The sequence below is a fragment of the Rana temporaria genome, chromosome 12, assembly GCF_905171775.1.
Source record: "Rana temporaria chromosome 12, aRanTem1.1, whole genome shotgun sequence".
Lineage (NCBI taxonomy): Eukaryota > Metazoa > Chordata > Amphibia > Anura > Ranidae > Rana > Rana temporaria.
Genome location: NC_053500.1, coordinates 58,070,035 through 58,082,592, shown reverse-complemented (window position 1 = coordinate 58,082,592; position 12,558 = coordinate 58,070,035). Strand labels below are relative to the sequence as shown.

General features: G+C 42.5%; 1 protein-coding gene across 2 annotated transcripts in view; it reads left to right on the top strand.

The window, feature by feature from the left end:
- The window catches only part of LOC120919155 (lysosomal alpha-glucosidase-like), a 273,064-nt gene that overhangs the window by 181,856 nt on the left and 78,650 nt on the right, over positions 1-12,558 (top strand). For both annotated transcript variants that reach the window (XM_040331191.1, XM_040331192.1), the window contains exons 13-16: positions 3,282-3,415; positions 3,507-3,658; positions 10,770-10,918; positions 10,998-11,139. In XM_040331191.1, the coding sequence (XP_040187125.1) occupies positions 3,282-3,415; positions 3,507-3,658; positions 10,770-10,918; positions 10,998-11,139 (577 nt within the window). The remainder of the gene's footprint in view (positions 1-3,281; positions 3,416-3,506; positions 3,659-10,769; positions 10,919-10,997; positions 11,140-12,558) is intronic.

Here is a 12,558-nt window from a genome sequence, read left to right as displayed (position 1 = left end):
AAAAAGTGTACTGCACAGACAGAATATCACAGGGGACAGGTAGAGTGCTGGTGAAATAGGCAGAGATTCACCTATATATGTCTCTACCTATAGCAAGAAGCAGGAACCCAGCCCTAAACAATGTACTGCACACACAGTATATCACAGGGGACAGGTAGAGTGCTGGTGAAATAGGCAGAGATTCACCTATATATGTTTATCTACCTATAGCAAGAAGCAGGAACCCAGCCCTAAACAATGTACTGCACAGACAGTATATCACAGGGGACAGGTAGAGTGCTGGTGAAATAGGCAGAGATTCACCTATATATTTCTCTACCTATAGCAAGAAGCAGGAACCCAGCCCTAAACAATGTACTGCACAGACAGTATATCACAGGGGACAGGTAGAGTGCTGGTGAAATAGGCAGAGATTCACCTATATATTTCTTTACCTATAGCAAGAAGCAGGAACCTACCTCTAAACAATGTACTGCACAGAAAGTATATCACAGGGGACAGGTGCAGTGCTGTTGAAATATACAGAGTCACCTATAGATTGCTGTCCCTATAGGAAATATCTGGAACCTGTCCCTGAACTATGTACTGGACACACACACACACACAGTATATCACAGGTGCACAGGTGATGGCAGGTGCAGTGCTGTTGAAATATACAGAGTCACCTATAGATTGCTGTCCCTATAGGAAATATCTGGAACCTGTCCCTGAACTATGTACTGGACACACAGTATATCACAGGTGCACAGGTGATGGCAGGTGCAGTGCTGTTGAAATATACAGAGTCACCTATAGATTGCTGTCCCTATAGGAAATATCTGGAACCTGTCCCTGAACTATGTACTGGACACACACACACACACACAGTATATCACAGGTGCACAGGTGGTGGCAGGTGCTGTTGAAATATACAGTCACCTATAGATTGCTGTCCCTATAGGAAATATCTGGAACCTGTCCCTGAACTATGTACTGGACACACACACAGTATATCACAGGTGGTGGCAGGTGCAGTTGAAATATACAGAGTCACCTATAGATTGCTGTTCCTATAGGAAAATTTCTGGAACCTGTCCTTGAACTATGTACTTGACACACACACAGTATATCACAGGTGCACAGGTGGTGTCAGGTGCAGTTGAAATATACAGAGTCACCTATAGATTGCTGTCCCTATAGGAAAATTTCTGGAACCTGTCCCTGAACTGTGTACTGGACACACACACAGTATATCACAGGTGGTGGCAGGTGCAGTTGAAATATACAGAGTCACCTATAGATTGCTGTCCCTATAGCTGAACAAAATTCCTAAACTATATGAAGCACAGCAGATGTCACAGGAATAAAGAGTGCTTGTTTAGATTTCTGAAGCAGGATACACCTCTCTGACACTGTCCCTAAGCAGCAGCAGCAGCAGCAGCCTCTCTCTATCATAACTAAAGCACAGTGACGAGCCAGAAACCATAAGATGATGCAGATATCAAAGAAATAAAGTGTGCTTGTTGAGATTTCTGAAGCAGGATACACCTAAATGACTGTCCCTAAGCAGCAGCCTCTCCCTATCATAACTAAAGCACAGTGACGAACCAGAAACCATAAGATGATGCAGATATCAAAGAAATAAAGTGTGCTTGTTGAGATTTCTGAAGCAGGATACACCTAAATGACTGTCCCTAAGCAGCAGCCTCTCCCTATCATAACTAAAGCACAGTGACGAACCAGAAACCATAAGATGATGCAGATATCAAAGAAATAAAGTGTGCTTGTTGAGATTTCTGAAGCAGGATACACCTAAATGACACTGTCCCTAAGCAGCAGCCTCTCCCTATCATAACTAAAGCACAGTGACGAGCCAGAAACCATAAGATGATGCAGATATCAAAGAAATAAAGTGTGCTTGTTGAGATTTCTGAAGCAGGATACAACTCTCTGACACTGTCCCTAAGCAGCAGCAGCAGCCTCTCCCTATCATAACTAAAGCAGAGTGACGATCTGTGCTGTGTGCCTCGATCTAATATAGAGGCTGGTCACATGCTGCACTGGCCAATCACAGCCATGCCATAAGTAGGCATGGCTGTGATCAGTTCCCAGTCACAGTAGTAAAACAAATGGCGATTGGCTGCCGTGCAGCATGCCAAAACAAACCCGAATTCCGAACCTGAACTTTTTCCAATTATTCGGGTTCGGGAGCAAAAAAACCCTTTACAGTTCGGGTTCGCTCAACCCTAATTTTGGGGTGTTGGTCTTATAGCCCGAGAGTGCGCTGCATCATATGTCTTAAAGGTCCCTGATGCATAAGTATTGAAGCCAGACATAGCCACACATGCACACATGCTCCTCTGGTGCCCCGTGCTCCTATGTTCCCCCCTTTCTTCTGTTTCTCCCCCTGCTCCTGTGTCTCCCCCCCGCTTCTCTGGTCCCCCCTGCTCCTCTGTACCCTCATACTTCCTCTGGTCCCCTGTGCTCCTCTATTCCCGCCCATGCTCCTCTGGTCCCCCACATGCTCTGCTGGTCCCCCCTGTGCTCCTCTGGTCCCTCCCATGCTGGAGTGTAGATGGAGTGTGGGAGAAGGAAAGACCAAATGAACTTGTGCCAAGGAAGGTTATGTTACAACTTTGTGTGTCTGCCTGTCTTCCCGATCGTAGGATGAGCTTCTCAGTGCCGACTCCTGAGAATCATGTCTTTATTCAGCCCGCAGTGCACAACTAGCCATGAAGAGAAGGTGAGCGCTGTGGGGGGGGGGGGCAGAGAAGGAAGGGAGAGAGGGGCCACAGTTCACTAGCAGGAGGTAGAGGTGGAGAAGCAGGAGGATTGGTATCAGCTGTGGCGCCCTCCTCAATGCCGCACCCGGGGCAGATGCCCCCCTCTTTAGTTTCAGCCCTGTGTATACACATTGACTACTAACTGCCACAGCTGTAGTTTTACCATGACAACTAGGTATTCTAAAATGATAATAGATTGTACTTATATGTAGGATTTTAAAGTGTTGTACTGTGAGAGAAAAGTAAATGCAGACAGTATAGGGTTTCTCCACCCATTCCTCCCCTGTCAGCTCAGTGTCTCCTTCCTTATATTGGTACTACTGCTTGGATAAGCTGTTGGCCATGCTTAATATTTGGGTGCTTAATAGAGACGTTAACAAAAAAGAAAACTGGATTTCAAAGAAAAAACATTGATATTTGATGTGTATATATAAACATTTTTTTATGGAATTTGTTATTGTTTGATGACTCGACTCATTTCATGATCTCTTCTAATGAAACTTTGTTGCTGTTTACTAGTGCTTTAGTGAAGATCCGTGGGAAACGCCCCTTCATCATCTCTCGGTCCACATTTGCTAGCCATGGGCACTATGCTGGTCATTGGACAGGGGATGTTTACAGCACCTGGGAACAGCTATATTACACAGTACCAGGTAAAGTCTGTTCACAGCTGCCAATATAATATGTAAAATCGTTCTATAACTAATATAGAAGTTTACAGTAGTTCCACTGTTTTTGTTACAGCCATATTGCTATTCAATATGTATGGAGTTCCTCTGGTTGGGGCAGACATTTGCGGATTTGTTGGAGATACCACTGAAGAGCTTTGTGTGCGATGGAGTCAGCTTGGTGCTTTCTATCCATTCATGAGAAATCATAACAGTCGTGATTCTCTGGTAAGATGACGGCAGTGGATTATATTTAATATCTATTTTCCTAGTCCAAAATAGAAATAAACTTGGGCATCCTCCAAACTACTCCACCTGAAATTGCACTCTTTTTTTTTTTTTTTTTACACTATTGAGTTATGCCCGCCCATAGACGTGCCCAGGGGGTGTACCTGGGCACACCCCAATCTCTATGTGCAGGGCTGATTTCCCCCCGTGCTGCACCCTGCAGTGCTGCTGGCTTCCCTCCTCTACTCCCAGCTGCTGCGGGGATGTTTCAGGATGGAAGGGGCTATTAAATATGTCATTTACCAGCCCCTTACTTTTCTAAATAAACACAGTGAACACACTGTTCATTCATACCAAAGGCATAGTAAACTGTGTTTACTATGCTTCAGTTTGTGAATGAATAGGAAGTTACTTAGTACAGAGCACTTCCCATTCATTCACTATCCCATGCAGCTGAGGCTGCAGAGAAAGGCAAGTATGTTTGAGCTTTGGGGTGCACACCATAATGCAATAGACACCTATGTGCCCGCCTCTTTGTTTTTGTGAGCAGCGGGGGTAAATGACCCGGCCTGGAGCTTATTGGAGAAGAAAAAGAGCGTGAGTTTGGTGTTTGGGTAGAGATCAGATGAGGATGCTCAAGCTTACAGCTATTCCCAAATAGAATAGAAGAAAAATACAAACTTACAGTATTGAAGGGACACTATATTATTTTTAGATATTGTAAGATTGGGATTATTAGACTCCAGCGATAGATGCGTTTTCCAGTGAGTACGCCAATCCAGAACTGACTTTTTAAGGGCCTGGTAGCCCACTTTTATTTAAAAACAGGAAAGTTCACAAATACAATAGTAGCTCTCGCAGCCTAGGCCTAGTTCTGTTCCTCAGAACACACAGTTAAGCTCAAACCTCGCTTTCTTCTGTTAGCGTCTTGCTGCTCGGCTATGCAGCATCTCTGACTTCTCTCAGAGAGGTTGGGAGTCACCTGACTCCCAGCACAGACCTCCTGTCTGTAGGGTGGGGCCCTGAGCCATGTCAGGTCAGAAATAAATAGCTGTACACACAGCTGTGTAATTAGTGTGTCTTTCTCTCCAACATATGGCGTAACCCAGCAATCTTTCCCATAGCCCAGGGTCCCGCCCTCACAATATACAGTACTATGCAAGTTTTAGGCAATTGTTGTAAATTAAGAATGCTTTCAAAAATAGAAATGTTAATAGTTTATTTTTATCAATTACCAAAATAGTAAATGAACAGAAGAGAAATCCAAATCAAATCAATATTTGGTGTAAAAATCAAACCAGCATTAATTGTTCTAGCTACACTTTTGCACACAGTTTTTGAAGGAACTTGGCAGGTAGGTTGTTCCAAATATCTTGGAGAACTAACCATGGATCTTCTGTGGATGTAGGCTGCCTCAAATTTTTCTGTCTCTTTATGTAATGCCAGGCAGACTCAATGTTGAGATCAGGGCTCTGTGGGGGCCAACCCATTACTTCCAGGACTCCTTGTTCTTCATTAGGCTGAAGATAATTCTTAATGATGTTGTCTGTATCATTGTCCTGCTGCAGAATACATTTGGGGCCAAACACACACCTCCCTGATGGTATGGCATGATGGAAAAGTACACCATTGATCATGACCAAATCTCCAACTCCATTTGCAGAAATGCACCCCTCAACTTGCAAGGAACCTCCACCATGCTTCACTGTTGCCTGCAGACACTCATTAATGTACCGCTCTCCAGCCCTTCGTTAAAAAAAACTGCCTCCTGCTACAGCCAAATACACTATATTACCAAAAGTATTGGGACACCTGCTTTTACACACACATGAACTTTAATGGCATCCCAGTCTTAGTCAATATTAAGTTCGACTACCCTAAAGTAGACCTAAGGTAACCATTGGAGGAAGCTGCAGAGTTCCACAGCAAAGACTGGAGTATCTGTACACAGGATGACAATAAACCGTACGCTCCATAGCGTTGGGCTTTATGGCAGAGTGGCCAGAAGAAACCCATTACTTTCATCAAAAAAACAAAATGGCACGTTTTGAGTTTGCAAAAAGGCATGTGGGAGACTCCCAAAATGTATGGAGGAAGGTGTTCTGGTTTGATGAGACTAAAATGGAACTTTTTGGCCATCAAAGAAAATGCTGTCTGGCACAATCCCAACACATTACATCACCCAAAGAACACCATCCCCACATGGTGGTGGCACATTCATCAGATCTAGCGATTGCCTCGCAGCCAATCAGACCATCAGATGAGTGTGCGTGGTACATGTGTGACGGATCTTCAAATTCTGTTTTTATATGTACCACGCACACTCATCTGATGGTCTGATTGACTGCGAGGCGATCGCTAGATCTGATGATTGTGCCTGCTGCTCACTGGATTGAAGCTGCGCTTTCATTACACGCATTCATCGATTCTCTGTTATGGGGGATCATGGTCATTCGGTAAGAAGTAACTTCTTCTGATTTGATGGTGGATTCAGCATGGTCCTTTTTCAAACAGAATTTAAAGATTCATCACACATTTGAATTTACTTTTTTGATTAGTGCACTGGTGTTTAGTATATTGAGTTACCATTGTTGGATTTTATTATTTAATCCACTCTGCATACTTTATATCTATTTCTTTCACATCCATGTATTTTTTGCATTATTACTTAGGATTGATTTTATTTGTTTCACACAGGTGGATCACACAATTTTATGTTTAATCTATTTTTATTTTTATTTTTATTTATTAATTTGAGTCACATGGTTGGCGCGATTCTATTTTCTTCCAACTGTATGTGCATCAACAGCCATGGTAGCTGGTTAGCCCGATGTCATCTGCCATGTCTGATGGATGGATTGTAATCCTCTAGCTGGTGGCGTCCAGCGTGAAAGGTAGGAGCCATCGGACCAGAAGTGACATCAGCAAGGAGTTTGAAAAGCCACTGGACAGTGGTTTGATGCATTTCAAAATATCCACCACTTTGTCAGTCCACTTCTGTTCAACTATATATACATGTAAACGAAAGCACCACACGACCCCTTGATAACGCCTCATTGGACAAAACGCGTCAGTGGGAGAATTTGGTGCCAACGTCATGCCGCTGCTCTAATCTGGGTCAACTCTCATTTTATTGTCCCTTATCTGTTATATGTACCCAGTGCCGATCCTGACCTCCCTGGGGCCCTAAGCAAAATGACCTGCCACATTAAAAATGAGAAGCGGAGGGCACTGACAACAGTGACATGTCACATTAAAGAAAGTTGAGAAGCGGGGGGAGGGGGTTTTCTGCTGTCAGAAATGACTCAGCCAGCGAGTTTACTTCTCACCAGGCCGGGCCTCTCGTAATTTGGGGGGCCCTTCGCAGCTTTGCCGTGCCCTAAGCGGCTTGCATAGTGAGCCTATAGGGAGGATCGGTCCTGTATGTACCTTACAATTAATACTATCATATTTGAACCTTTTTTTCTGGCTCTTGGTGAGCTTCATTTATCTGCACCTGGAGGTTTCTTAAAGTGGAGGTTCACCCAAAAGTGAACCTCTGCTTTTCGGACCCCCCCCCCCTCCGGTGTAACATTTGACACCTTTCAGGGGGGAGGGGGTGCAGATACCTATTTTCACCACTTCTGGGTATAGACTCCCACTAGAGTCCGGCCCCTCCGCGTCACCCCCCGTTGTGTTCTGGGAAACACTCAGCTCCCAGAACACAGCGGGGACCAGTGGGAACTGCACAGCCCGACTCCCGCATGCGCAGTAGGGAACCGGCAGTGAAGCCGCAGTGCTTCACTTCCCGATTCCCTCACAGAGGATGGCGGCAGTGGAAGCCGAGAGTCGAGCTACCGCTCGGCTTCGGCTGCCGACATCATGGGCGACTTGGACAGGTAAGTGTTAATTTTTTAAAAGTCAGCAGATGCTGTATTTGTAGCTGCTGGCTTTAAAAAAAAAAATCAGGTGAACCCCCGCTTTAAGGAGAGGGTTTTGGAGTCCCTATGCTGTTACAATCCTTGCTAGATCAGCATACTACTTTGGGCTTTTTTGCTGCTGTGATGACAGCTACTAGCTTCAGTGAGTTTGAAATTCATTTGGTGGTGGGAGATCACTGAAGCACTTTATGAAGGTCTGTTACATCAACACTGGCGTTAATGATTGACTTTTGTCTACTATTATTGGACATTATATTGCAGTTTCATTGTTTTTGACTTTTTTTGTAATTATTATGTTTTAGTTTTTATTTTATATGAGGGTCTTCAATGGTATTTTCCACAATATTTTACTGAAGCACAATTATACTGCTTTTTGGTGTAAGCAGTCTTACTGAATTTTTTTCACACAGCGCGGATATCACTTTTTGTAACTTCTTTTTTATGCCTTTTTATATCTCCTTTTTATGTGAGCTGCCAATTGGGTTTTAATAAACCCATTACTTATTGTTGCTACACTTAGTCTGGTGCCCCCTTGTGTTTATTTTTATTTTTGCAGTGTCTGCTTCACTCTATGGGGAGATTCTGCTATTGTTGCAGAGATGTCTCCTGAATTTGTTTGGACTTTTTGTATACAGACTATTATGTTACACATGGTCTTTGTACATTGTGTCATGGTTTTTAATTGTCTGGACGCTATTGTCTTTCTAGCGAAAAATATTTCCATGCCCTTCATTCTTTGAGGAATTAATTTCCAAGGACCTAATAAGTAATTTGTTATGCCAAAGTGCATGTCTGTTCACTGTCCCTTTGCAGAGGATATTGTTAAAAAATTACAAAACTAAAAGAAAACATGGCAAAAGAGACTCTGACTAGGGCTACCTTATACAAATTTATTAAAAAATTGTAGTTAAAAAAAATAAAAGGTATTGTGCTTCACTGGTCTAAACATAAAAAACACTTGTCTAATCCCCGACAACCCTTCTCAATCCCTATAAAAACACCCCACCAAAAAAGGTCCTGCCGTGGCAGCAAATATAACAAAATGTACAAACATAGGCAAAATTGCTTATCAATCAAAATGCTGCACCTATGAAAAACGTGAAAGACTGTCTACAAGTTGGACTCCAAATGGTAATTATGTCCAAGAGTAAACTTAAGCCATTACCTTTTCAAGGAAGTCAAAACCCTCTGTCCTTCTCCCCTATTGCTTGAATTTGTCAATATCTAGATTACTTTGTACAGTAAAATAATATTCTTTGAAAGTACGATATTCTCATAACACGTGATTTTATATTGTTGTGCATTAGTAACATCTCATAATTCATTTGTTCAATGCAAGACTTTGTTGCTACGTCTTATGTTGTAATGACTAGAAGAGAATGTTTTTCTGGTTGTGATTATTGTGCATCATTATAACTTCCAATAAAAATTATTGAACGTATAAAATGAATAAAGAAAAATGTGAAAGACAATGTAAATCTTGTGTAGGAAAACAATAGTGAATGTACTGTTTGATGGAAGGCCTGTCCCACAAAGTGATGACCTATACCATACAAAAAGGTCTACCCACACAACCCATCTCTTTTTATCTAGGTGCCAATAGATGCTGTATAAGACCGTCCCACTATAGAATTACAGTTGTTGGCTTCCATATAAGGGCAGAAACTGAACAAAGAATGGATGGTACAGTACTAGAACCATTTAAGAGATAGTAGCAAAGTGGTTAAGGGCCAAAATGCACTTATAAGAATCAGTACTGTATGTGAATTAATGCATGCAGCCAGTCAATGGATGCTGTCTGACAAAGCATAGTTACTGCCAGCTATACTGGCAAACAGATGCTTCAATAAATCAGGAATGTGTAACACTGTACAACAATGTTTTTCTTGGGTAACAAGTATAGATGCACTGCAAATCTCACAGGCAGAGCCCAGGCCACATAAGAGCCACTGTTACAATGATTCAGACATTGCTTATAGGCTGAGTGAGGGAGCTCGCACACCTGGTCTTCAATCCTCCCAGAGGCTATACAGACTTTCGTTTACGCTCACATCTTGAAGGCTCCATAAAGGCACAGGACCATCTGCAATTCAGATGCATTCGGTGGTTGTTAACCTGCCGCCAAAGTTTGTGGCTGGGGATTCAAGCATGCAAGTAGGTTGGCAGCTCTGGAGGGACATAGGAGGCGGGCCATGTAAAAACGTCCACAGGAAAAGTTCGGACCTAGAGGATTTTTTTCAGGTGAGCAAGGAACATGAAGCTCAAGAATGAGCCTACTGAGTACATTGATAGTGGAAGAATGTCTGTTCAAACCTCCTCCAACTCGGAAGATTCCCACCAGGAAGAAAGAGATAAATGCTTTCTAAACCTGGTCTATGGCCCAGTACGCTCTGACTTTGGGAGCACATGTTGCATGACGTGTACAAATCAAGGGTTCTCTATGAGAGCCATTTTAACTGTTCCGACACAAGTCGATCGACTTTAGAAAAGGTTACTGCACTACTTTGGTCTGACTTTGGACCGTTTTCAGCCCTTTCAATATCATTGAAGTCAGATTAAAGTCAGATGCTCATCTTAACCATCCGACTTGTGACATCCCACATGGTGATTACAGCAGCAAAAAAATAATTGATGTCACACTGGGATTAATTTGATTGCTCAAAAGACAAGTCGGACTATCGCAAAATCTTATCCTGTTCATTCAAGTCAGATGGACGTAGGACCGATGTGGCAGGGCAAAGTAGGATGACAGCCTTACAACAGTCGTGTTGTACCAGTGTTAACCTGTCCTAAAGCAAGACAGGCAAACCTCTCTGATGAGTAATTAATCCTACTGAGCAGTGCAGGATCATCTCAGGAAGTCACCAATGATTTATGTTTCACTGAGTGTCATCTTGGATTTGAGATTGACTGTTTTGAGCTGGATTGAAGTCGTTTGGTATGGTCTAAAAACTTTTGTCTGATGATTGGCTGGTATTTACTCACCAATTAAGTCAATATTGCAGTGAAGTGAGATTATTTGTTTATCACACATGTAATTTTACTGAATTACTTTGTATAATCACTACAAGTGAGAGATTGGCAATTTTCACTTGCTGTTATAACACTGGGATTGTATTGTTTTACTGGGACAGCTAACCGTGGTACATATAGCAACCTGTAAAATAACTTTAATTTTTTTAATGTTTTAGCCACAGGAGCCATATGTTTTCAGTGAGAAATCTCAGACAGCTATACGAAATGCATTGTACATCCGATATTCCCTGCTTCCCTACCTGTACACATTGTTTCATAAAGCTCACAGCTCAGGGGATACAGTAGCACGTGCACTCTTTGTAGAGTAAGTACTTGGAAAATAATTGCTTTCTCTACCGTTGAGCATTTGTGTATACATGCTGGGTAATAACCATCATTTTTAGGTTCCCCACGGACCCAAACACTTGGACTATTGACCGCCAGTTCCTTTGGGGAGAGGCATTGCTGATTACGCCAGTCCTTGAGCAGGGAAAAACTGAAGTAAAGGGCTACTTTCCTTCTGGCACATGGTATTCATTTCCGACGGTAAGCCCACCCTCATTTTGTTTTCTCACAAGTTGTTGTTGGTGTATACAAGCTGTTTAAAGGGCAGTAATAGAAAAAGGCAGGTTGTTTCTACTCACTGGGATTTTATTGTTATAAAAATTTCAGTGAGGAATTGTGGCTAATACTGGCACTTGCTAATTATTTGGAGAACTTGCAATTGGCAAACTATCTAAACATTTTGACCTGCAAATGTATTTAAAGTAGAACTATGTGCAAAACTTTTTTATTCATTTTTAATAACGCGAAGGAGGGTTATAATCCTTGTCAGAGTTTTTTTTTCAACCATCTCTGTCCCAAACCAGAGATTTCCCTTCACTTCCTGTCCCATAGCCAAACAAGAAGTGAGATTAAATCTCTGAAAATTAAAGGAATGTCTTGGGAACCCACAGGTCACCATAACTAGTGTCCCCATTGGATTTTCCATCTATTACTTTTCTGGGGACAACCCAAAATTTGGGCAGTTATTTTACTTTTAATAGTAATGGTAAACAGGACAAATGGAGAGGATGACTCTCCTTAACCACTTGCCGACCTCCTCATGTACATATACGTCAGCAGAATGGCACGGACAGGCACATGTACGTACCTGTACGTGCTCTGCTTGACGTGGGTTTGGGACCCCCCCCGGTACATGCGGCGGTCGGTAAGCCTCGGGGAGCGATCCGGGATGACGGCGCGGCTATTCGTTTATAGCCGCCCCGTCGCGATCACTCCCCGGAGCTGAAGAACGGGGAGAGCCGTGTGTAAACACGGCTTCCCCGTGCTTCACTATGGCGGCGCATCGATCGAGTGATCCCTTTTATTAGGGAGACTCGATCGATGATGTCAGTCCTACAGCCGGACCCCCCTACAGTTGTAAACACACATACAGTGAACCCTAAATGTTACAGCGCCCCCTGTGGTTAACTCCCAAACTGCAACTGTCATTTTCACAATAAAGAATGCAATTTAAATGCATTTTTTGCTGTGAAAATGACAATGGTCCCAAAAATGTGTCAAAATTGTCCGAAGTGTCCGCCATAATGTCGCAGTCACGATAAAAATCGCTGATCGCCGCCATTAGTAGTAAAAAAAAAAAAAATGCAATAAAACTATCCCCTATTTTGTAAACGCTATAAATTTTGCGCAAACCAACCGATAAACGTATATTGCGATTTTTTTTTTTTTACCAAAAATAGGTAAAAGAATACGTATCGGCCTAAACTGAGGGGAAAAAAATTATATATGTTTTTGGGGGATATTTATTATAGCAAAAAGTAAAAAATATTGAATTTTTTTCAAAATTGTCGCTCTATTTTTGTTTATAGCGCAAAAACTAAAAACCGCAGATGTGATCAAATACCACCAAAAGAAAGCTCTATTTGTGGGGAAAAAAGGACGCCAATTTTGTTTGGTAGC